General features: G+C 44.0%; 1 protein-coding gene across 9 annotated transcripts in view; it reads left to right on the top strand.

The window, feature by feature from the left end:
• robo1 (roundabout, axon guidance receptor, homolog 1 (Drosophila)) overlaps nt 1–24,005 on the top strand; it is a 229,307-nt gene that overhangs the window by 169,097 nt on the left and 36,205 nt on the right. For all 9 annotated transcript variants that reach the window (XM_031863467.1, XM_031863469.1, XM_031863462.1 and 6 more), the window contains 2 exons: nt 18,130–18,287; nt 22,983–23,103. In XM_031863467.1, coding sequence (XP_031719327.1) covers nt 18,130–18,287; nt 22,983–23,103 — 279 coding nt within the window. The remainder of the gene's footprint in view (nt 1–18,129; nt 18,288–22,982; nt 23,104–24,005) is intronic.

The following is a 24,005-nucleotide window of genomic DNA, read 5'->3' as shown; positions in this document are numbered from 1 at the left end:
CTTAGCCAGGGGTTCACTACGCCCTGCAGGTGCAGATTCAGTCCAGTGTTACACTTCCCACTGCTGATTAGGCTTGTTTGTTGGTGGTATTCTGTGAGTTGGGCCAGGGAATATTTCCCCAGTGTCTGTACTGCTCTTGGACAGGAAGAGGCTGAATGGAAGACAATTAGCTTTGATTTCAGGTCAATTAGCTTCTCTCTTCGTCTACATTAGAGTGAATATTATCTTTGAGCAAAGGAAATGATGAGAGCGCTGTCAGGAACTCCTTGGTAGTCTGTTGAGCTCATGTTGTCTGTCCAAAACAAGTGCTGCTCAAACACAAACACGCTCAGAGGAGTAAATAAACAGATAATACAGCGTTGTAGAACGAAGGCAGACTGAAATCCCAAAATGATTGGCTTTGTGTTTTTGAGAGAAAGCAAAGCTCGTTCCCTCTATTTTGAAATGGAAATTTTAATGAATGTATCTTTAAGATTGTTTCTTGGTACAGAGATATTTCTGGCACATTTCGCTGTGCACTAAGAGGTGGTTGATATGGGAGAAGGGAAAGATTGGTCTTTGCAGAAAAAGGAAATTGAAAAGAAACAGAATACCAAGAGTCTGATTTCATGAAATAATAGCTGTGACAGAACTGGGGGAATGGCAAGGCAGCACAGAAACCAAGAATGATTTTCTTCTTGGCCCAAAGAAAAACGAAAAGACAGCAGACAAATATATCAGGGCTATACCAAATGGGCCATTGTGTTGGCAATTTAACATGCACAGTGTAGTTGGAAGCAAATATTGCTTCTGTGAAACCATCATTGTGAGCCGAGGTTGGCCTGTTAGAGCGGAAATCTGATTTTGATTTCTTTGACTCCAGTGCAGCACACTGCTGAACTGTTCCTCAGTTCCCTTTCTTCCATGATTTTCTAGAGGGAAATCATTTTTTTTCCCTCTTTGTCAAGTGAGAGTTCAAACCAAGCATGGCATCCTGGACCCGATCCAGCTTTTGTGTTTCATGGTGACCTGCCAAGGAGGGAAAAACTTACTGCAAACCAGCGCTGCCTTCTTACGCTAGCCCTTCAGGCCACAGGTCAAAGGGCTACTACTGGCTGGAGCTGTCAACTCTGTTCTGCTTCTCAGACCAAATGCACAACAACACACCCACACAACATGCATGCAAGAGTGGTCAAACTCACATCAGCTCAAGCACATCAGCACAGTGAGTGCTCTCGTGCATGCTCATCCACTGGAGTGGGGAGTTGTCCATTTTGGCTTTAATTGTGTTGTTCTATGCATTAGCCCAGGGCTCATTGTGGGCTTATATGGGGCGTGGGTGGGTGAGGATGCACGCGTGAAGCAGTGACAGAGGGCTTTTAGTGGACAGATGAGAAGGTGGAGGGCCTCTTCAGCCTGGGCATTGCTTTTCTATCTCATGTGGAGTGGCCATGGATTGCTCTTACTACTCCATTCAAGTTGATCACCGCCGGGTCCTTTCTTCAGCCATTCTAAACAACGGCTTTTGGTAGTGGTGCGGATGACTCATTGAAAGCACTTAATTTCGAGTACACTAGCAGCAGCGGTTTGCAGCGGTGCACCCAGTGTCCTGCTTGCACTTGTGTGGCGTTTGTGAGTCAGTGTCTGCATGCTTAAATGTGCATGTGAAGGTCTGGATGAAACAGAGGGAAAACCAGAGCATGTGGCGCTACTTGGTGAATGGATGTCATGCTTCATCGATTCCTAAAGGTTATTTCATTTTCTTTCTCATTAGTTATTACAGAAAAGAGGAAAAAAAATGTGCTCTGGATCAGGAAATTAAGTTTTCATGGATTGTATTCTCCTCCGTGGACGGCACCGTGTCTGTGTGTATTGGACCGGCACACCACGATCATGTTTTTGTGAGTGAGATGAAACACATTGAGGGTACAGGAGAGGACAACTCAGGTCAGATCAACAGTGATAACCAACAGCTGGCCCAGTGTTCACTTCCACCATATGAGGGAGGACACAGAGACAACTTGGGAACTGAAATGTTTGATTAACCCATATAATGCACTTTTCCTCAGCAACCTAAGTTACAACTCAATATGTGTAACTGGAAGTTGGCCAAGTAAATATTCACTGATCTCAGAACATGTGCTTTATGCAGTCTCCTGCCATAAAAATAGTTTTAGTATCATAACTCCTTTTAAGGAGTTTAAAGAAAAAGCCTGTTCTACATATTCAACAGTATTCAAGCGTGTATTGAGAATGGAGTATCTAAACTCGAACCTTTTGGCTATTTTGCTCACAGTATAAACTGACCACCACTGAGAAGTCAGTCCACAGTCAGTTTTAAATGTGATCGTTAATCCCAATCCTCCTTAAATTGAAACATTTTAAAGGGCCACTGTGTAGCATTATCAATATATTATCAAAAATGGAATATAATATTCATAACTATATCTCCATTAGCGTATAATCACCAAAAACAAATAGTTGTGTGTTTGTTAGTTTAAAGTGAGCCCCTTCATATCTACATAGGGAGCGGGTCCTCTTCACGGACTCCGCCCTGTTGCACCGTCATGTTTGTACAGTAGCCCAGATCGGACAAACCAAACACTGGCTCGAGATAGAACCTTCCATGCTTTGACGTGAGGCCACGGTAGATCCCCCAAAACACTTGGGAAACTGCTAGGTGCAAAATCGTGGTGCACATTATGGCTCGTATTACTGCAGTCTTCGAAAGGGAGGAGTGAGCGGAGGAGTATTCAGTTTGTTGCAATTTGCAACCACATTGATCCCACCAAATCCTACACACTGTCCCTTTAAGGTCCTGTAGTAGCCATTGAATGGAGCACTTACATCAGCAGTGGGCTATGTAGATGGATCGTTAACAGGAACTGTCTGCTTTTCTTTCTTTTCACACATAATTGTATGGCTAGAAAGCAGTAGGTACAGTGAAACGTATGCATGCATGTATGTATGAGATGCGGCGAGGCAGAGAACCCCAGAGAGATCATTACTCGTCACTATGCAGAGACATATTGTCTTTCACCACTGAGAGGTGATGCACTTCTTTGACTGGGCCATTCCCCGTTGGCCCCAACAGTACTATGCTTAGGCAAGCAAAGTAAACCACAGTGATGTAAAGTAAGAGATTTATTATCCTGAGGCCGTGGGCTGATGGTTTATAGTTAAGGAGGGATAGGAAACTAGATGGTGACAGATAGAGGGTCAGACACCGGGATTGTAAGGACAACACAGATGAGTTTTTAGCCAGGTGATGACAGAGTTGCCACTGGAACAGCGTCTGGCATGCTTGGGTTGTCTCTGTTTACTAGTCAAGGTTTCCACTCACTTGACTTTGTTGTAGCCCTGTCAAGAAGTGAGGTGTCCACTTTAGCGCCAGTCAATCACACCGTTACACTCCCTTGTTTTCCAGACACTGCTCCTATTTTTTCTTCTCCCAGATATTCCCTGAACAGTAGCGCTGCTCATCCCACAGGATGGAAATGAGCAGGAGAGGGATGAGGAGAAACAAATTGATATATGGAGAAAATCAGAGCAGCAGTAATACAGAAAGAAAGCAGAGATAACTATGAGACAGAGATTGAAGCAGGAGGATGGGGAGAAAAAATATTGCCATCAGTAGCCTCTGAATAATTCATATATAGTTCATAATCGAAAAAGCCACTGCTTTTTATGATCTCATATTTCACAGCTAGTTTATGCTTATGAGGCCTGTTAGACAGTGGGCTGACACCACCGACTGAAGGAAGTGATATTAGATGTGGTTGTGGTACTCTGGAGTGGAATGTGAAGTTCTGTCTGTGTGGTGTTATCCCTCCCCAACTTAAACATACTGTAGCCTCCGGGTCATCTTCCATGATCTGTCTCTCCCTCACTTGTATATTTTCACTGTCTCTGTTTTGATACCCGACCCCACGCCAACTAACTGTGCTATGAAAATTTGGCGGATCAGACCGCAGTGGAAGTGTACCGCAGCCCCTCAGACATCCTCGTAATCTTTGCTTTGTGTACGTGTCATGTGAACACCTTTTTTCTGTTGTGGAACGGCTGGTCAACCAAACACTTGAACGTCATTAAAAGCTCTGGTCGACGTATCTCAAAGCCATCTCTCATCACAAAGGTAGCATGCTGAAACCACAGAGTGATGCGTGATAAAAGAGTGGGCCTGAGGTATTGAGCTCACATCCATCGCCACTTCAAAGACCGGCAGAATCTATACGAGCCACTGCTATTGTCTGTTGTGCAGGTGTGCTGCCTCCCACAGGCTCTGAAGGTCTCAGAAAAGCCACAGAGCTCCACAGAGAGGGCTTGCTGAGATGCTATCTCTCCCAGATACAGACAACATTGTGGGGACTCAGACAATAGAGGGCATGTGGACTCTGGTACAACGGAGGGGGTGGAGGGATAGGGGTTTGTAATCACTGCTAAACTTTGCGGTCAGATCCATTTGCTTGCAGGGGAAGATCATTTTAGTTTTTAAAATATGTGCAGTGTTTAGCAGAGTTTTTCATCTGGCATAATTTGGCTTGAGTTTCAACCTGTATTCCAAAAAGATGCAATTCAGGTGGAAAGAAAACTCCAATAGCTTGTAAAGTGTCTGGCTATCCGTGTTATGTTGAGGATCCATCTACACAATATTTCTTTTGCATTTTGAGATGATCACTGTCTCGGACCAGCACGACCAATATTTGATTGCCGCATTAGACTTAGAATGCGTGCATGCTGGGATATTTCCAGTCCCTTACAACCCCGGCAGAATATAACACTATGCTCAACTGAGCTATTGGAGGAACATGTTCTAGAAGTCACCCATATGGCCTGTGCTCCCAGGCAGGTCTCACCCGTATGACGCAAACTGTTTTATTTTGCTCTTCTCCACAACAAACTGAACACCCTCATGCGCTGCTCCGGATTGCAGCAAGTCCTATCACATCCTCTCCCTGATTTGCTTTTTTCCCCTTTGCTGAGCACAATGTAGCTTTTTTAGCTGCACTCACTCTTATCAAGGCTTTGTTGGCATAGTTGGGCCTGGCAGAAACTAAACATGGATTTATTTGATGATTTCCTCAGAGGGGGAGGCGGTGGCAGCATTTTGTGGTAAATTGTCTCCCCATGTGAGGCACGTTCGGCATGTCTTATCTCAGCAGAGCTGGGAAGCGTTTATCTGTTCGCTGTGTCCTGACCTATCTGTACTGTTGTTCAATTTGTTGAAGAGATACTGAGGGAGAGGATGATGGTTTTGGGGGTTTTATGCCTGGCTTGTTGATCTCATACTCTTTCATCCAGGGGACCATTTGTTTGCTGGCACAGGAGAGTGTTTCATGTTTGCTTTCAGGCTTGCTTGTTATACACCCCCAGCTCTGCTGCTCCGAGTGAGTGCGGTGAACCGGTTGGGTCAGCAGGTGCTAATCAGATGTACCACTGACCACACAACCCGGCCGCTCTTAACACACTGCTGTGTGTGTACACACGGCCACTGACCTCAAACACACACTGAACCCGTCGCTCCCTCAACACTGTGTGTGGAACTTGGAGGCGAACACACACAGCTATCTCAGCCAAGCGTCCAGCAGCCAAGTTCTGTATGGCATTATAATGTGTGTCATCATACTGACGCTTTCATTGTTTTTGAATATAGCACTCCTGCCTCCCCCTTTGGGAGAAAAACTCAAACATCTGCCCCCATCTCACCCTCCCCAATACTTACCCTGCATTCTCTTATCCTCCAAATCATCCAGCCTGTTCTTTCTCCTCCATTTCTTAAATTTCCTCTCCCCCTCCCTCCTCTGCCCCAGATGGGCTCCTCTTTTCCTTTCAGAGTAATCTGTCTATGATGCACTGGGGCTTTAGGCTGACCACATGCCTTTGGATGTTGGGAATGGCATCCATGTTTGAGTAGGATTTTTTTTTATGAAGGGGTGAACTAGAGGTTGCTCCTTCTGGTGGTTGTCACTGTAGACACCTGCTCAGCAAAACACAGTGCAGAAGAGGAGGAGAGATAAGATTTGAGGGTCAGGGTTCAGAGCTTGTTCGTTGTAAAAAAAGAGAATATATGTATATATCATTGTCAGAATAAATATGAGTTTTCTACTTACAGCCTCAGCAGACTGGGTAACAGAGGAATGAAAAGGAGAAAATCAAATAGAAAGTAGAACCAGGAGGATAAGTTGCCCTTATTAAAAGAAAATTGAAACATGCCAGCGGCTGATCTTTATTAAGTTGATTATATTGTACATTTGATAGGTTTCATACCATCCTTGCCAAGGCACGTCTTCTTCCCAAGAGGATTAACTGCCAGAGGAAGCTTCTTCAACGTGATTAGGTGTTCATATATACATTTTTCAGATGTCGATGTTTCGCAGATCCATCACCAACTGTGTTAAAGAGAGAGCCAGCCGAGGATGGGATTGAAAAGATGTGAGACCAGTATTTAATATTCTCTTTTAAATGTCACCCAGTTAAGCCAGCAGTTGTCTGCCATCTCTTAGCAAATCTTCTCTGATATATTGTGTTACATTACACAGACATCACGACATTACATTACTAACGTAAAAATGGTTTCAGCAGATGTGATTTCAATGGACAGCTGTCGGAGTTAGTTGCTTTTCATCAGACAGAAATTACTTGACTGGAGAATGGCATTGAAAAAAGTAGAGCATCGTCAATGATAATACAATGGAGAAGATGGACTTGGAATGGACAGGCCGTGTCAACGCTAAAGCAGAAATACAGTTTAAAAAAAACAAAATCACCATACAAAATATGTTTAGACGTATATGCACCTTGACACTCCTTTATTCGTCAGACTGCCAAGCTTGAACTCAGGGGGTCTAAGCAAGAGCAAAGCAGTACCTCAGAAGAGAAAAAGATTTCTCTCCCACTTCTATAAATCTAGTAGATATTTTAGAGTCCTCTCTGAGCAGCGCTGGTGCGGTAGCCTTAAATTTCCCCCGTTGCTTGGCTTGGCTTTATACCCTGGGGAGAGGGATCATAAATCAGCTCGCCAAGATGTTCCAGCCATGAACAGTAGCAAAGTATGCCATTAAACAAAGAAGAATAAAAAACTATGAAGGAACCTTTCTTTTGTCTGTGACTCATCTAATGAAAATGTAAATATGGAAAATCCAGGGCTTAGCAACAGTTTTGAAACCTTACACAGTGTCAATTTCACAGGGATCAGGGTAATTTCTGGCACACATACAACACTTTCTCCTTGGCATCAGCCATGCTTGATATTTCATGTTGGACTACTTGACAAATGTAGTGAAAAGCTATAGCACCAAAGAGTTTGGCAATGATCACTTAGGCATGCACACTCATGCGGTGAGCAAGTGCTAAAGATGATATTTCAGCTCTCGATTTCTTTCTGGCACACTATCTGTGACGGCATTCCCCTCGCTCCGGTCCTTTCGGTATCTCTTCCCACTGTAACAGATCCCCTCCTAGATAGGGATATGGGCATCTTTTCATCTCCTCGGGTCCATCTGTGAGAGTTTAGGAGCCATGTGGAAACTATTGAAACGGGGACGGCAACTGATCAGAGAAAGATGTGCCCCTCTGGAGCTGCAGCACATGTTTGGATCCCAGTACCCTTATTTGCTTTGTCTCACCCCTCTTTAACATTCCTGTGCCCTATATTTCTGGAGGACCTCCCCCCCCCAAACCTTTCCTCAACTGCTACAACCTTTTCCTCCTTCGTCCCTCTTCCTCCTTTCTTGCCTCTCGCTGTCTCCCCTGTGCCCGGTAAAGTGATTGGAGAGGGATCAGCGTGGTGGAAATGAAAGTGGCCATGACGAAAGACTGAGGGATCTGCTGTAACATTACATTGGATCCCCTTGTGTTTTTTCCTTCCCCAGTTTCCTCTGTGCCTGCCTGTTTCCCTCTACACTGCCGCTATCATATTACTCTTCCCCAGTCATATCCGCAACAGCCGCTGATGTAATCCTAGTTTATGGTCATGTCCCGACCGAGACTCACTGTTCTCCACAACAATCGCCCACTCCTCTGTTTCCTAAACCTCTATTAAATTAGACTTTCATTGGAAACAACATATATTAGGCTCAGATTTCCATTGCACCAATTTACAATGAAAGGAAGGATTTTTACCCTTCTGCTTTGAATTAGTTTTATTTTTGCAAAGATACTTTTTAGATGGATAGTAAAGTGGACAATATGCAGCAAAGGGCTGCAGGTTGGATTCAAGGAACTCACTAGCCTAAATATTTTAAATAGAGAACATCCTCACACCTCACATTCACTGGATCTCATTAATTAATAAAGTGTAACCCAAACAGAATGGCAGCAAAACCAACAACAATCAATGAATTAATTGCTCTGAAAAAAAAATCTGATTGCTGTGTTCTGTTAATAATCCCTCCAATCATTTTATTCGTCCTGAATAAAAAGATCGGACGAGCAACCTGCCTGTCTACCTGCCAGCTAGCCAACCTACGTGCACTCTGCCCCTGTACTCACTGTGCATCCCCAGAGTCTTCCACTAGCTGGTTATGCTGTTTACATTGGTGAATATCATTTTGAGTGATGTGAACTTGCTGACTTTCTCTCTAGATTTTACTTTTAGAGCTTGTGCTGCGAGCTACTTTCGTTAGAAAAGTGTTAGCATCAATAAGCTGTTTTTTTTTTTGGTTTTGAATATAAAAATAATATAAAGAAATCTAGCTTACTTTTGCTGGTTTCCCGAATGTTACCTACCCAAATCTTGCCCACTGGAAGGTCCAGCCGAGTTAAGGCAAGCAGGAGCTGTGTAACGTGTTTGATTTTCATTATCTCTGACATGAAGCGAAGCCAGACCCACAGTCATTGTAAGAGGTCTCATCACCAGCCCCCTGCCCTGGTTTGCACAGCACCATCGCAGAATATCACTGTATCAGCCTCCGCTGTTTGTCGGTAATATATCTTTGTTTTGGGAAGATGAGCGAGAGACTGGGGAGCATCCTGTAATCTGGTCGAGAGATCTCAGGCTAATAGAGAAGTGAAAAGATCTGCAGCAGATGTTTGTGTTCTAATATGCTCAGATGGGGGTAAGAGCCAGGTCAAATGGCACTCTGCGGGAAAGTGTGCTGTGTAATTTCTCTGATGGTGTGAGTTTGCAAGCCGACAGGCTCCTCTTACAGTACTCCTTCCTGCCTGGGATCATGTGCTATCCACCCTGTGCAAATGAACCCATATCATTGCGTGTCACATCGCATTAGAAGCGTTTGTGATGACTGCGCCGCCCTGACCGGTGGTAACTCATTTACCAATTCATGTAACATCCCTCTCTCTACCCTCTCTTTTCCTCTCACATACACACATGCCACACAGATGAACACACAAACAAACAAACACACATGTAAAAACAGATAACCGCACAGATTTCGGTTCCTCAGGAAGAAAAACAAGTTGCCTCACATCCCCCTCTCAGGCCAGTCATATCCAAGGGTCCCATGGCTGGTCCCACACAGCCTCTTTGTCATTGTAGAGCCGAGGAGGGGTCAGATGTGGAGGAGGACCAGGGGAGGGCTGGTGGGGCTCCAGGGGCTTGGAATGGTAATTGGGAAGATTGTTTTAATAAGCCCTCATCTTTGCAGATGCTGGGAGAGGGTTAGCTTGTGGGGCCACACAGACGGGAGGGCAGCTCACAGTGAGACATTGTCAGTAAACAAAACTGACACAATTTGAACAGAGCTGCGTAAAACACGAAGCAGGATTATGGCACAAGTGGATAACGATATTCCACGGCTCTCTGCGTGCTTATGCCTGCTTTTCTGGAGGTAAAGGGATTTACTGTAATGAACGTCATATGGTGACAAATGTGCAATCTGCATATACTGCGTTGTGTGAAATCCTATTAGACTGTGAAGACTCAGGCGGACTACCACAGTCTAGTAACGCTGAACACTGACAGCGAAGAGAGAACCGCAGTGAGAAAAGAGTAAAAGATTTAGAGGCAGAGAAAGAGGATAGAGATAGAATAAATATTTTCCCAAGTCCATGGAGATAACTGGTTTTATGTCCAGGTTTTGAGATATCCATCTTTCTTCCAGAATCAATGTTCCCATTACTCTGGATAATCCACAGCACACACTGTCAGCAGTTTTATTGGAACTATTTCTTCAGTAGAAAGTAGTCCTTAAATTGATGCACTCATTAGGAAAAACATACTGACAGGTGTTAGTTATATAGTAATAATATATAGTATAATAATTGCATGGTATGCCAAGAGAAAGTTGTAACCAACATGCAGACACACAGATTTTTTTATATTATGGCTTGTGTGAGCACTTTTGACTTTTCCATACATGAAGAATGTTGCTTAGAATGTGGAGATTTGTTACTAGCTGTAAATGACATTGATTAAAATAACTCTTCTTCTGCCTTCAAGATTTGCCTGGATGCCACAGCCACATTTCATTTTTGTGTATATACGTAGGAAGCGGTTTATTCCTTTGACACGGCACTGAAGGCTACTAACAGAGAGTCATTGCCTCGGCCTGTGTTGTGTGTGAGAGGGAGAAAGAGGCAGAGAATGAGAGAACATAATGTAAAGGTGTACATGTGTGTGTGTGTGCACTATAGTGTTACATCTGCTCTTTTGTTGCTCCACGCAAAGACCTTCAGGCTGGAGACTGTGCGGTGAGTGGTGAGAGATATGATACTGGGCTTCTCATAGCCTCTTCGTCCTCAGGGAGCGGGCCGAAGAGCTCCACCTATGGACAAGACTGACAACACTGAAGGCAGGATTTACTCACACAGCTCCCATCTTTGTACCGAAGATTAGAGCCCAGTCCAACCTGGCTCGCCAAATGAGGACATGTCATAAACATACATTTTTAATGTATGTGTTGACTGCTGCAGTGTTTGCAATAGCTGTGTCATGAAGTCATCTTTTGTTGCGGTAGTGCTGCAAATAAAGGCAACTCTCTACTTGTAGAATGTGTTTATTCACCTGATTCTCCTCACCTCCCTAATTATTGTTTTACAGCATTGTGAAACTGGATGGAAACAGAATGTATTCCATTGGCATCAGCTCTATGCTGTGTAAACGGAATAATTGATTTAGCTTGGCCTGTCCCTAATGAGAAAACTATAAATGTTTGAGTGCGTTTTAGTAACCAGGAAACTTGATGCCGTGTTTCCACAACAGGTAACGCACTCTCCTTCAGAATCAAAACAGCCTTGAAATCACTTTCATATGCGGACGGAGCGTACGAGCTGATCTGTGAAGCTGACTAATCCAAAAGTATTTTTTCTATGTTGTTCAGTCATTACGTTTAAATGTGATAATCCCATACAGATGTTTATTACACAGTTTTCATTATGGTGATGGGTGTTCCTATTAGAATTATATGGGATTTAAATATTTTTTTTTTCGAACATTTTTGAACAGTCGTTCTCAAGCTGTTTTTTTTTTTTTTCTCCGACATTCCTGCCTGTGCAGTCCCAGCACTCGAAACACTCTTTATTTTAGTCAAACTCCTGCTCGCCCAGCACTCCAATCACACAGGCACTGTTTATTGAACTATGAGGTGCCAAGTCACTCACTCACTCAGTCACTCACATAAACCTGCCTCCCCACTGCCCTCTGTGCCTTTCGCCGTGTTCGCCAAACGCCATCTCTCTCTCCAAGCCTGACGAAAAGACTTATGACCATTTAAACAAACACAGGCACTCAATGGCCTCTCTGTCTGTGCGTCTGTGGAGGAATGGTTTCCTTTGTGTGTGTGTGTGTGTGTGTGTGTGTGTGTGTGTGTGTGTGTGTGTGCGCGCGCATGTTTGTGTTTCTTTATGTACAGACATAATTGCTGTTGGATACTTATGTGCATGAGGGCTACATGCTGTTGGATACTTATGTGCATGAGGTCTACATGTGTGTCTTCAAGTGTGCAACGTAGAGGGTGAAGCGCTGAGATTGAACCCTCTGCAGCCTCACTGGGCCACAGTGAGTGCAGATATGCCCTCTGCTGTGCTGCCGAAAGGTCCGCAAAGCCATCTGCACTTGGTGCGAGTGCCAGGTATAGACTGTAATCACCGGGCACAGCACAGTGTAAATGCCTTTGCCCCCCTCGCCTTACCCGCACTTTAATCCACACACCAACAGGACCCGCATCATTCATTCCCCTACATGGCGCGGTTTACATTTGTATCTGTATATCTCTACAGCCAGTAGCACATGTGCTGTTCTCTCTGTGGACGCCAATCAAAGCACAGTGTGTCACGGTCTCATCTGACCAGCAACGGTGGTCGAGATATCGTCATTTTTCAATAACTTTGTGTTTTTCCTTTTTATACCAAGTAAGACGTGTTGAGAGCCCATGTATGTCTGCGTTTTGTTTATTTACTAATGGACTCCTATAGTTGGTTGTTCCAGCTCTCAATGTTTATAAAGCTAAAAGGGGCATCCTGTCTTGGGTCCAGTGACATGACATCACATGTGAATCTGGAGGATGACCTCATGGCATGCAGGGGGTGCAGGTGCAAACCCTAAAGGCCAGTTGGGTGATGGTCTGTCTGCTCTTGTTGACATATTTACGGGTGTCCACAAGGTGTTTTGCGGTGAATGAGGCACTTAGGCTGTCAAGCTTATTTTTACCAATGTGACTGCAGATGTGACCTCATATTGAATGTCACGGTTGCCTAGAAATGTTCTATTGTTTTCTACATGATTTATCAATACAGCATTTGAATGTAAATGCTAAATCTATAAATTCAATTCTAAAAGAGCAAAACATTTAGGAGCAGAGAGTGTATAACGGCTTTATTGTAATTGTCCTGTATTATTTACAACTTCCCTTTGTGTCAGTTTTGTCTCTGTATTTGTGTATGTTTACATAGCTGCAAAGTTTATATCTATAATCATCTATCCCAGGCAGTGTTATGCTGCAGGATAGGATTGAGTGTCTGCAGGGTGGGCAAGAGGGCATGAGCTCAGAGCCCAGGAACGAGAGCCAGATTGAGAAAGAGAGGGTAACCTGCCGTGTCCAATCTCATCCCCCTGGTGGTGGGGTCGGGGGAGGGGGACAAGGGAATGAGCGGGAGGAGGGAGGTAGTGTTCTCCAAAATACAGTAGGAGTCCTGTTATGGCTTCACACCAACCAGCGAAGCTACATATTTAAGCCCTGCAAACACAAACACACACACACACACACACACTGTACGCACGCCGCTGGCAAATCACCTGCAAACAGCCTTTGCAATCGAGTGGCTTGGGTTAACACACCATCTCTATGAGCCTGTCTTTGGTGTAAGCTGCTCAGTGTGTGTGAGCTGACAGAGAGGTAAGATAAGGGGGTCAAATGCTGAGAGGGGAGAGAGAAATGTAGACACAAAGTGGGAGATACATGGAGGGGAGAGAATGAGAGGTTTTTGTCCCACAGGACAGAGCTGGAAGCAAGGTGAGCAGCATCAATATGGGAGGGTTTAGCCACACTGTGAATAAGGCAGATTTTTGCTTATGGCATAAACAACACACATGAAGGCGAAAAAGGATTTGTGTTGTACAGTAAGCGGAAATGCACTGGAGGGGAGCTCAGCCAATGTAAGCCTTGTTTTAATACAGATAAATGTGTCATTTGGCCATAATGTGGTAGATTTTAATATGTGCATATGTGACAGTCTGCTTTACAAAGAAGTAGCATTGAAACATCCATTTCCATATGTCCGTTTATATTTAGCTGTTATTCAGGCGTTGACTTGTTTCCTTCACAGAGAGGCGGTAGACAGTAAATGATGGAGAGAGAGCAATTCCACTGCAGCTGAGGCTTCAAGCAGTTGCACACATAACTATGAACATATGGAGCTGGTTAGCCATTTGGTATTTTCTCAGTGTTTGTTGCACTCTCCATTCACCCCTGCCGTATTTCCTCAGGTAATATCTGATGATGTATTGAATGAATTTAATCACTTTAAAAGAAGCAGAATGACAATAACAAAACCAGGAAGAGAGACAAAAAGGAAGAGGGATAGATGTTCTCTCATTAAATGGGGCTGCTTCTTTCTATTCCCTTGCTTCTAATGTTCTTCTGACTCTCTTTGGTTCTTTTTCCCTGCTGTTATCATCCATTCCGTGTCCCTTAAGGGGCTAGCCATGTCCATTCTGTTTCGAGGAAAAATCCAAAGCCAAAGGCGAGACCCATGCTGTGCTCCGTCTCTGTGCAGGATTGACTCCGGGTGCCTTCTGATAAATCTTTAATTCCCTGGTGGGTCTGTTTTTGTATCCTTCCAAAGATTTGAGGGGAAGCTTGTTGTACTTGGTTTAATTTCCTCAGAACAAAGCTCATCTGATCTTCCCACCCAGACTTGTGTGTGGCATTAAGTCTTCATTTTCATTAATGTTGGAGGGGCAGCACGGGAATCTCATTTTAATTTGACATTTAAACATCTGTTTTCAATTTCCTGAGGAAAAGAGTGCATGTGTATGTGTGTGTGTGCCTTTGTGTGAGTGTGTGGGTGGACAGAGGATAGTCTGTGGGGGTGATGAACCTGGGAGTTTTCAGAGCTGAGAGCAGCTATCTCAGCTGACCTTTAATAGAGCGTTTGGATGTAAGAAATGATGGCAGCTAATTGCGTTAGCCTCAGCACAGCTCCAATTTGCTACTGTGGACCTGGGGAGTGATTTATCAAACAGTACTGTGGATTGTGGTTAGACTGGACTTGGCAGGGCCCAACAGATGTATGCCAGTGCAAACCAAAACTCTGCTTTGATAGATATGGTTGTTTTATTCACTGTCAGCTGTTTGTCTTGCAGCGAGGCATGTCAGCCAGATGAGATAGGATGTGTTTTGTTCTTGGCCTACTGAAAAGAGGAAATGCAATGCAGAATAGATCCCTTTACCTTGACAAAGTGTATTGATATCCGTCCAGGTCCGGATATTCACTCCGTTTCATCCCATCATCAGCATATTTGAGCAAATCCAGGACGGACAAAGAGGTGTCTTCATGCTGGGACCTGTGACTCTGGCCCATTTCCACATATTAAGCCACAAACTGAAAATCTCTCTGTACACACAAAAACACACATCCACACACATTGAGTCTGGCCCCCCTGTTAATAGTGCAGGAAATATTATCTGCTAGGGGACAGCTGCAGGCTCACTAGAGAGACAGAGTAAAGGCTCATTATCCCAAACACAGACACAGACCACACCACACACACACACACACACTTTTAGGACAGCACGCGGCGTGAGAGATTGTCCATCCCAATTTTTTACCATATTCTGGGTCCTACAACAGGAACAGTTAGGGAGGCAGGCGAGCAGGGCCTTATGCAGTATGTATACAGGAAGGCGGAATGCTGGATGCCTTATTTAAACCAGGGGGGGCAGAGGCAACCGATTCCAACACCGCTCCGGATCTGACGGGGCTTCTGGCGAAAGTGTTCGGGCTTTGTACCCCGTCCAGATCTGTGTCCGACTGTCTGGCTGCCTCGGTTTCCCTCCATCCCAGAGGATTTTGTTTTCCACAACGCAGATGTTCGGGGCTGTGTGCTGCACCGCACTCAGCTGTGTCTATAACAAAGAGGTGTTGGTGTAGAGGAGGAGAGAGGGCAGCGAGGTGAGCGAGCTAGTGCTGTTAAGGAGGGGTGGAGTTCACTGCGCTGTTGGTGTAAACACTGGATGATGCCAGCTATCCCTCGGGCCCCCAGCTAGTCGATACAGCATCCTTTCTTCCCTCTGTTCCTCCCCACACATCCCTTTTTATTTTTCCAGAGGGAGAAATGCATCTGCATGTTAGCTGAAAGTATTACAGTAGAGCCAGCAGGGGAGGCAGATACCCACTGAGAGGAGACCGTGTGCACTTAATGTCACAGTTAAAGTTACTGAACTTACTCACCCAGGAGTTTATTACAAGCTCTGCACTAGCCGTGCGGGACAAATATGAATTATTTCATATGCTCTTTACTTAATTTCTTAAGTGCACGTACTCTTGATCAAGAGAGGATACTGCTCAAATATTGTCAACAGACGATGTAGCATGTGTGTACTTTTACACTTAAGAAAACGAGAAAGAGAGATGGTTAAACGTTTGAAAAAAAAAATGCACATTTGAGTCTGTTATGAGCCAGGGCTGACTTGGGTCTTCGATTTTGGACTCACCTTCACACTCAAGGCCAACTATTTCCATAACAAGTTGACCTTGCTGATACAAATAGCGACAGTGTTTCTTCAGATGGAGCTGGCGCTCTAATGGATCGGATGTTTGGTGTTTACGTTTGCATTCCTGGATGACTGTATCTGCTTTTAACCATACCAAATGAGCTCACTCACCACGCAGCTGCACCGCTGAGTTGGAGTTGGATCAGAGGGAGTGTGAGAAAAGATTTAGGGGGTCACAAACATAAGCGTTATTTATCTGTGCATGTGTCTGTAGATATGTACCTCCTCCTCATAAGCGGTATGAGTGGCAAAATACCGGATGAATCCTTTTGAATTGTTTCTGTTCCTGTTTTAGAGAATTGAGACTAGGTAATGATACAGCTGTACGTAGCTGTGTGTGTGTGTGTGTGTGTGTGTGTGTGTGTGTGTGTGTGTGTGTTTGAGTGTGTGTGTGTGTTTGATTCTGCAGCAATGGACTGGGGAAGCTATTACCACCTTATTCCTACTGTTGAACAGGATTCCCATTGCACGTTACAAGAAGCACAGGGCAGTATCTGGGAAACTGTCCAATTTACTGCTTAAGGGGTTTAGTCAGGAATCTGTTGGCTGTCAGTAGGTAAGGGGTCCTGGGGTAAACCTGACTTTGATCTGTGACTGAGGTGACTTCAGAGCAAGCTGAGGACCATGAGACAATAGACTGCAAAAGCTCTGCTTCGTCCCCAAAACACAGGCACAAGCCTATTCACATTACTCTTCCATATGTAAAAAGGGACAATAATTCACACAGTGCGCTGACCTTGCATACTTTGTGTGTGGCCTGAATTTCAGCTTGAAATTTTCAAGCGCTATTTTCATAAGTTTTTATATCGATGTGCAGCAAAGCTGGGGAAATGATTACTGGCACACTGTCTGCAGAAGGGAGCCTGTGGCTTTTTTCATTGCTTTCTCCCCTCTCAATAAACCTCCAGTTTATCTGTAACACTGGAGATATGAAGTCCAGAGATATGTTGTTCCTCTGCCTCTCAAAAAATAGATATCCATTGATCTGCTTTGATGCAACTACCGGTTAGTAATGATATGCGATATTCTGAAAAAGGCAGGCGGGGAAAGATTCACGATTTTAGGTGAGGTGGGTTTTGTGATTTTGCATTAAGCCTCAAATAAAAATCGGAATTGCTCAGTTCATCTCTTCAAACCTTCACATCTATTCAGTAAATTTGTACCAACAAAGGAGAACTAGGAATTTGTGGATTTCTTATGTGGAATAATGAAAATCCATGGCTGTGTCATCTTTTATTTTTACAGCACTCCAGTGGAGAAAATCAATGCAAAGAAGAATGACATATCAAAGTCCTTAGCAAGGCAGCGATGGTAGATTAGATCTAGACTTTCATCTACGTGAAGATAGCACGGGTGTATGAGCATGGGGATGTAAATATGAACCGTCAGGGAGAGATGAAGAGCTGATGATGGAGAGGTGCTCATCATTGTATAATAAAGTGTGTGTGTGTGTGTGTGTGTGTGTGTGTGTTCATGATTATATGAAGGGCTGTGTGGTTTGAGCAATAAAGAGGAAGGTCATTGCTATGTTGATGGGCACAAATATGTGTTCATTATTGCTGTTGTAAAGCTTATTGACAAACGATATATGTGAGCAAGTAGGCCATGGACAAGCAACTGCATAAGCCTAGTGTGTGCAGTAGCCCACACTATGCAAACCTTTTTTGGCAATTTTATATGCTATAAACACATTTTGGAGTGGCTGTTACTGTTTTCATGGCAAATCAATAGTAATGTGTTTCTAACATTTTGTCATCTGTGCGGAACTAATTATTTGTTTCAAAACATCTGGGCTGCTGCTTTACGAGCTGCCTTCGGTTTTCTAAATGTAGGAACAGCTCAAGGTGTTATGTTTTGTTTTTCTGTTTTTTTAAATGATCTGTTTCTTTAACTGTTAATTTGCTTTGTGTTCCCTAAAGGAGGATATACTGACATTTTGTTAATTTGTTCTTCTCCTCTTCTTTCTGTTTTCTCTCAGTTCTACGCGACGACTTCAGACAAAACCCTGCAGATGTGATTGTGGCAGCAGGAGAGCCGGCGGTGCTGGAGTGTCAGCCTCCACGAGGACATCCCGAACCCACTATATCGTGGAAAAAAGAAGGAATAAACATCGACGACCGAGATGAGAGAATCACTGTAAGACTCTTTTTTTTTTTTTTTTTGTCTGCAAAGTGCAGTAACTCTAACATTGTTATTGCTGACACGTAGGCGACTCGATGCCTGAAGACTGCTTTGTAAACAAGGGTGATATGTTTAAATGCATGAGATAGTGATGCAGGTTAAATCCTTCCCAGCGCTTCAGTGTTTGTTGAAATATTGATTTGTTTGTCTCATTATTCACATACAGCAATTACCAAAACCCAGAGCTGTCCATTTCAGTGGCTACAACCTCTAATGACTGAGGCAGATAGAATCAGTCTTGCTTCCTCAGTCAGCGGTGGTGCATTGATTAGCGATGACTTGCTGATGAAATCAACTACGAGAAGCGTGTATCAGGAGCGAGAAATGAGCTGACCGAAATCAAAGAGGAAAAAGTTGCACTGAGCAGCAGCGGTGCCTGTAAGATCCAAACAGCTCTTTACTTTACATGTGATTTACAACCAAACCCCCAATTATTCAGCTTTAATTAGAACAACAGCACAGCCGCTACTGCAGCATCAATCAACTCTACATGCTTGCTTACCAAAGGTCTTGAGTAATCCTAACTCAAACTGTCTTAGCCAAACACAATTCTGGGTCCATAGTTGTTTTCCTTGATTAAGAGGAAACCTTTTTTTCATTCGACTGTACTGATTGGATGTGTGCAGTCGAGGCTGACTCAGCACTCGGCTAACACAAGCAGGTAGTGAGGAGGAAGTAGTTAGCTGTGGCTCTGGAACCCATTTTCACAATCTGACCGGTGGGGTTTTAAGGATCTGGCTGCTTATTGTGAAGTAGTTGAGCAGTCAAATGGTTTGGCCCCCCGAGTGCTGACGATGGCGAACTTCACAGTACAGTCACGGACAACCAGATCCTCCCCGGATAATTAATCCAAGATACTAATAAAGACGTTCAGCTCTGTATGCTTGTAGTGTAATGCTGAAATCTGGCTTGGGGTAGTAGTGTACAAAACATTTTCATTACTGGGTAAGTTAAAACGGTGATTCATCGCTGTTGGCTCCCTGCAACGGAGGCCTGCACATGACTGAACGCAGTTTTGCTCAGCGAGGGCCAGTTGAGGTTGCACGCACTAAGCCCTGATCCCAAAATCAAACTCATAAACAGCATGAGTATTCTTCCTCTGTTTTTTTTCTAAGCTGCACCGGCAGAAGATTTAGAGTCCGTGTCTGGCCGCTGAGCAGCATAATTGAAAGAAACAAGCGCATAATCTAGTTTAAAGGGAATCAAATCATATCTGTCCCTGAGTTAAGTCAGTAGTTACTCATGAGCACGGAACCTCTATGCCACATAATGAACTCTTGTGGCCTTTGAATTCACTGCTTGTCTTGTGTTTTCTGCACATTTGGATCATGAATGTATTGTGTGTTTATTGCATTCACACCTAACTACTTATTTGTGCCTACTGTTGCACTTAAGTTAGTATTTTAGGCAAAATTAAACAATACAGCATGAGGCAGTTTAGCATTAGGTACTGAACAAAACTGAATAGGAATACTATTTTATTTTAAAGAGGAGACGATGCCCAACATTAAACACAAGTTTAGGGAAAACCTCTTTTCAGTTTTGTTCATCACCTAATGGCAAACTGCCTCATGTTGTTTACACAGCACACATGGCCTTTCTCATAATTGCATTGTATCCCCATCAAATAAAACGCACACAAACATGTTCCTGTTGTTTATAAATAATTTCTGCAAAAACATCCATCCTACCCCCTGCATGGTGGAAGTGACGACTTATTATCAATGCTGCAAATGTGATGTTCTGCATTGATGGGTGAAATCCTCAGAGGAAACATTCTGAAGACTTTTTTTTGTCCATGTAGCCTGCAGCAGTGTTGGGCCTTCTGTAGAACTGAAAACAGGATCTGGTAGATTTAAGAGAGCTTCGTGGACCAGCTGGTGTTGCTCGCAGTAAACTGACTGAGTCTTCCCAAAAGGCCGCTTTAAAAGTAGCGCTAGATGTCATGTAATACTTTTGTGTAAGTATGTGTAATCAACTGTGGTGGCAGATAGGAGTCTGGGCAGTCCTCCGGTGGACACCCATGTTAACAGATCAAGTCGTATTAGAAATAGGACAATCATGGGGCGATGTTCAGAGTTTGTTTATGGTATAGTGAATATTGGTGCCAGTGAATATAGACTTTGGAGAGGGAGGCAGAGGGTGGAATCTTTATAATGTGATGAACAGCTGAGCTCGTCAATGGGCCCCCCTCATCCAGCCTGCATTGTTGTTTGGTTCAGTTCATTCCTCCCACCGTGCAACATGCTGGAACGTGCAGTCTCCTTGGTGATCCCTGGTGATCAGAGCGAGGTCCCTCTGTACTGCACTTTACTGGGATAGGTCGGCTTGGCTTTGGTGGCTGCAGCATAAAGGGGAAATGAACTTCAGAGAGAGGCAGACACATCAGAAGGAACCCTTCTGTTTTCTTTCTATTGTAGGCAGCTGTGTAAAAAAACAGCGACCTGCTGTGTGTCATCTCACATATATTTATGACTTCATGTGGGGCGGTTTTGAAAAGTTTCCCACCGCGCCGTAAAGAGTGAGGCAGGGCTATTACCCTGTATTACCCTGTAATGCTGCTGTGCCACTAGCAGCAGCTGGCCTCATCGCTCTCTACTTTGGCCAAACAGGTCTTTCAGGAACCATGAGTAAAGGATAAATAAACAGAAACAGGAGAAATGCCAGTATTCAAACCTAGACCATTGTCTGCTGAGAGCAAGTGTTTGTTGGCAACATCATAAACGACCATAATGCAGCACATTGTCCTCCTCCTTTTGTGCAATAGTTGTGGCTAATTGTCAGCCTGTAAAAATAACTGCTGTGTGAATACCAACAGAATGCATGTTGAATAGAGGCTTTCTTTTTCATTATCAGCATTGCCAAATGACATGAGACAAAAGGCAACAGGATCGAGCCATCTCCCTGTAATGCAGGGATAATGGTCAGATTGTTGGGGCTTTCAGCCGCCTGTGTGCTTCGCTGTGTTGTGTGGAGAGGATATGCATGCAGAGAAAACGAGGGCCGCTGCTGCATTCATTTACTTGCTCTTGGACTCCCTGCTGCTCTGGCACTCCAAGTATTTCTGTAGAGAATGGTAAACTGCCACAGACACACAGAGATAAGAATATAGATAGAGTAGACGGGGCCCTAAGTGGATCCTCATGTCAAAGCTCTGTGGACCCAACAGTACACCCCCTCTCTTTCTCTGCTGCATGCTCTGCCCTGACCTTGGGCCTTTGTGAGTGTCACAGTGTTTTAGCTGTTAAGCCTTTCCTAAAACAAACAGTAACATAATGATACTTCAAACCCCTCCAGCACCACGGGATGCCCTAAATAAACCAGCCTTCCACAGCCTCTTCAAGTGCCTCTGCCCTCCTGCTTTATCATGAATATTAAACAGGGCTGAAGGGCCGAGGAATGCCTCTAAACCAGAAGAATGTGTCTGGTTGCAAAGTTGTCCATCAAGAATCTTAGACTTAGCCTGACGACTTTACAGAAACTAAAATCCATACATACAAGTGTGTTCGTCACACGCAAGTGATGAAAACTTGACTGCATGTGAAGTACAGTGATGGAGATTCACAGAGACGTGTCATACTGTAGCTCTCAAGTGAACACACATGTAGGAGGGCTTGAGTTTAACACGGCAGTCATGCATTTACAATATTGTGTGTCAAGCTCTCTGTCAGTGCTACTCTGATGAGGGTATCGATTACATGCTTGCAGGTGGTGGTCCTGGTCTCGCGGGCTGATGTGTGCATTTAAAAGCTTAAGCCCCCATCAAGGCAAAGAGATCATTGGTGCGCCATGCTATTGTCTGTGTCTGACTGGCATGGCTGTGAGATGAGAGAAGGGTTGAAGGGCCTGTGCTGGGGCCGGGGCTGCCTTTCTGACTGCCTGAGAACAAAGCACCTCCTCTGGCCTGTAATCAAAGCCCTGGGAAATAACAGACATGACATTCACCTGGACAAACACACATTCACTGCTGGGGTGTGTGTGTGTGTGTGTGTGTGTGTGTGTGTGTGTGTGTGTGTGTGTGTGTGTGTGTGTGTGTGTGTGTGTGTGTGTGTGTGTGCTGTTCATGTGTGCTTCAATGTATGTTCACTTGCTCTCACTTGTAGTTGTATGCACACACTGAAAAAAATAAATCCAAGAAACCTATTCTTTAAAACATTCCCCACGATAATTGTCAAAACTATCCTGAAGCTCTTTGAGGCGACTGGAAAATTGCTCTCAGTCTTGCAGGGCCTCAGGTGGTTGTGTTGGATTGGGAAAGCGTACTTTGGCTCAGCTTACCCCTGAGGAGGAACAGGCCGACTGATAGTGATTTAGACTTCAAGTGGAAGCTGAGTGGAAACGGCGAAAAAACGGCAAGAGAGATAGAGTAGTCCAGTTTATCTTTATCTCTATAAGCTCAGACCCAAAACCCTCTTTAGCACCAAGCCATTATGTGTTTGTGAGTACATTTCATCATTGTGTTGTAATAGCTTTTTGATAAGTGCTCCGAGCCATTCTTAAATGCAATCAGGAAATGTTTTTGTAATGTTCGAGTTACACTGTTTTCTGTTTTCTCTGTGTCAGCCAAAGGCCCCAAGTGTCTCTCACACTCTAATATTGTTGTTTTCCCTCTCCAGGATAAGCCTCTCACCTCCTCTTATATTCCCTCAGATACGCGGAGGGAAGCTGATGATCACAAATGCCCGGAAGAGTGATGCTGGGAAGTATGTGTGCGTCGGCACAAACATGGTTGGAGAACGCGAAAGTGAAATAGCTGAACTTACAGTGCTTGGTGATTAATCTTTTCTTTTTTTTTTATCTCTATCTGCTGTCTTCTTGACTCTCAGTCCACAGACAACTCACAAACATGCACACACACACACACGCACACACACATCCACATATGTTTTTTTTCTGTTTGTCTGCAGTGAGAAACCCAATCCAGATGTTAAGCTTAGATTGTCAATCTCCCAGGGAACTAAATGGTGTCACTGACCTTTATCAGATAGAGTGTGAGATGACCTCCAATCTCACACTTAACTATGAATCCCACGCTGGCCCCAGCAGCTTTTCTCCTATGACCAGCTGCACCCTATTTCATTATGAATGACCTCTGACCCTGATACTCTTCTGTGTCCCGAGCAGAGAGCATGTCCAGACTCCTGATTTTTATTTATTTTTTTACCTTCTTCACCTCTTTTCCTGAGAGACCTCTTATAATCTGTCAGAAGGAACAATGACGAAGCTGGTTTTATAAAGAGAAATATTAATAGTGAAATAATGCTATCGGGGCTTAAACAAGGCCAGGCCCTAGTTTTTGTGTTCTGAGGGAGCATCGTTACCTAGAAACTCTGGTTAATCGTAAACCACCACGGTTAGTTTATGGGACCAAGTCCGATGGAATGTGTGAGTAAATAGAAGGATTAGCATCTAGCCTTTTAGAATATAGAAAATAAACATTGGTGTCCAGAGAGAGTCAGAGCTTAGACTTTCTGTGACAGTGTCAAGTCTTCAATTAATTTAGTGTCTTGTCACGTGTAATTAAAAGCCTATACTGTACCACGAAGCAGTAACCGTTTCCTCTTCTTAATTTTGTCTTGTGACTTCTGTGCGCTGTCTAGTCCATGCAATCTAGACTGTATTTTTGTCTTATTTAACCTATCTCCTTAACCATAAATTGGCTATTACCATGTT

The sequence above is a fragment of the Anarrhichthys ocellatus genome, unplaced genomic scaffold (assembly GCF_004355925.1).
Source record: "Anarrhichthys ocellatus isolate YVR2014 unplaced genomic scaffold, GSC_Weel_1.0 scaffold29, whole genome shotgun sequence".
NCBI lineage: Eukaryota > Metazoa > Chordata > Actinopteri > Perciformes > Anarhichadidae > Anarrhichthys > Anarrhichthys ocellatus.
The sequence above is the reverse complement of the archived record's forward strand: the minus strand, read 5'-3'. Positions and strand labels throughout refer to the sequence as shown.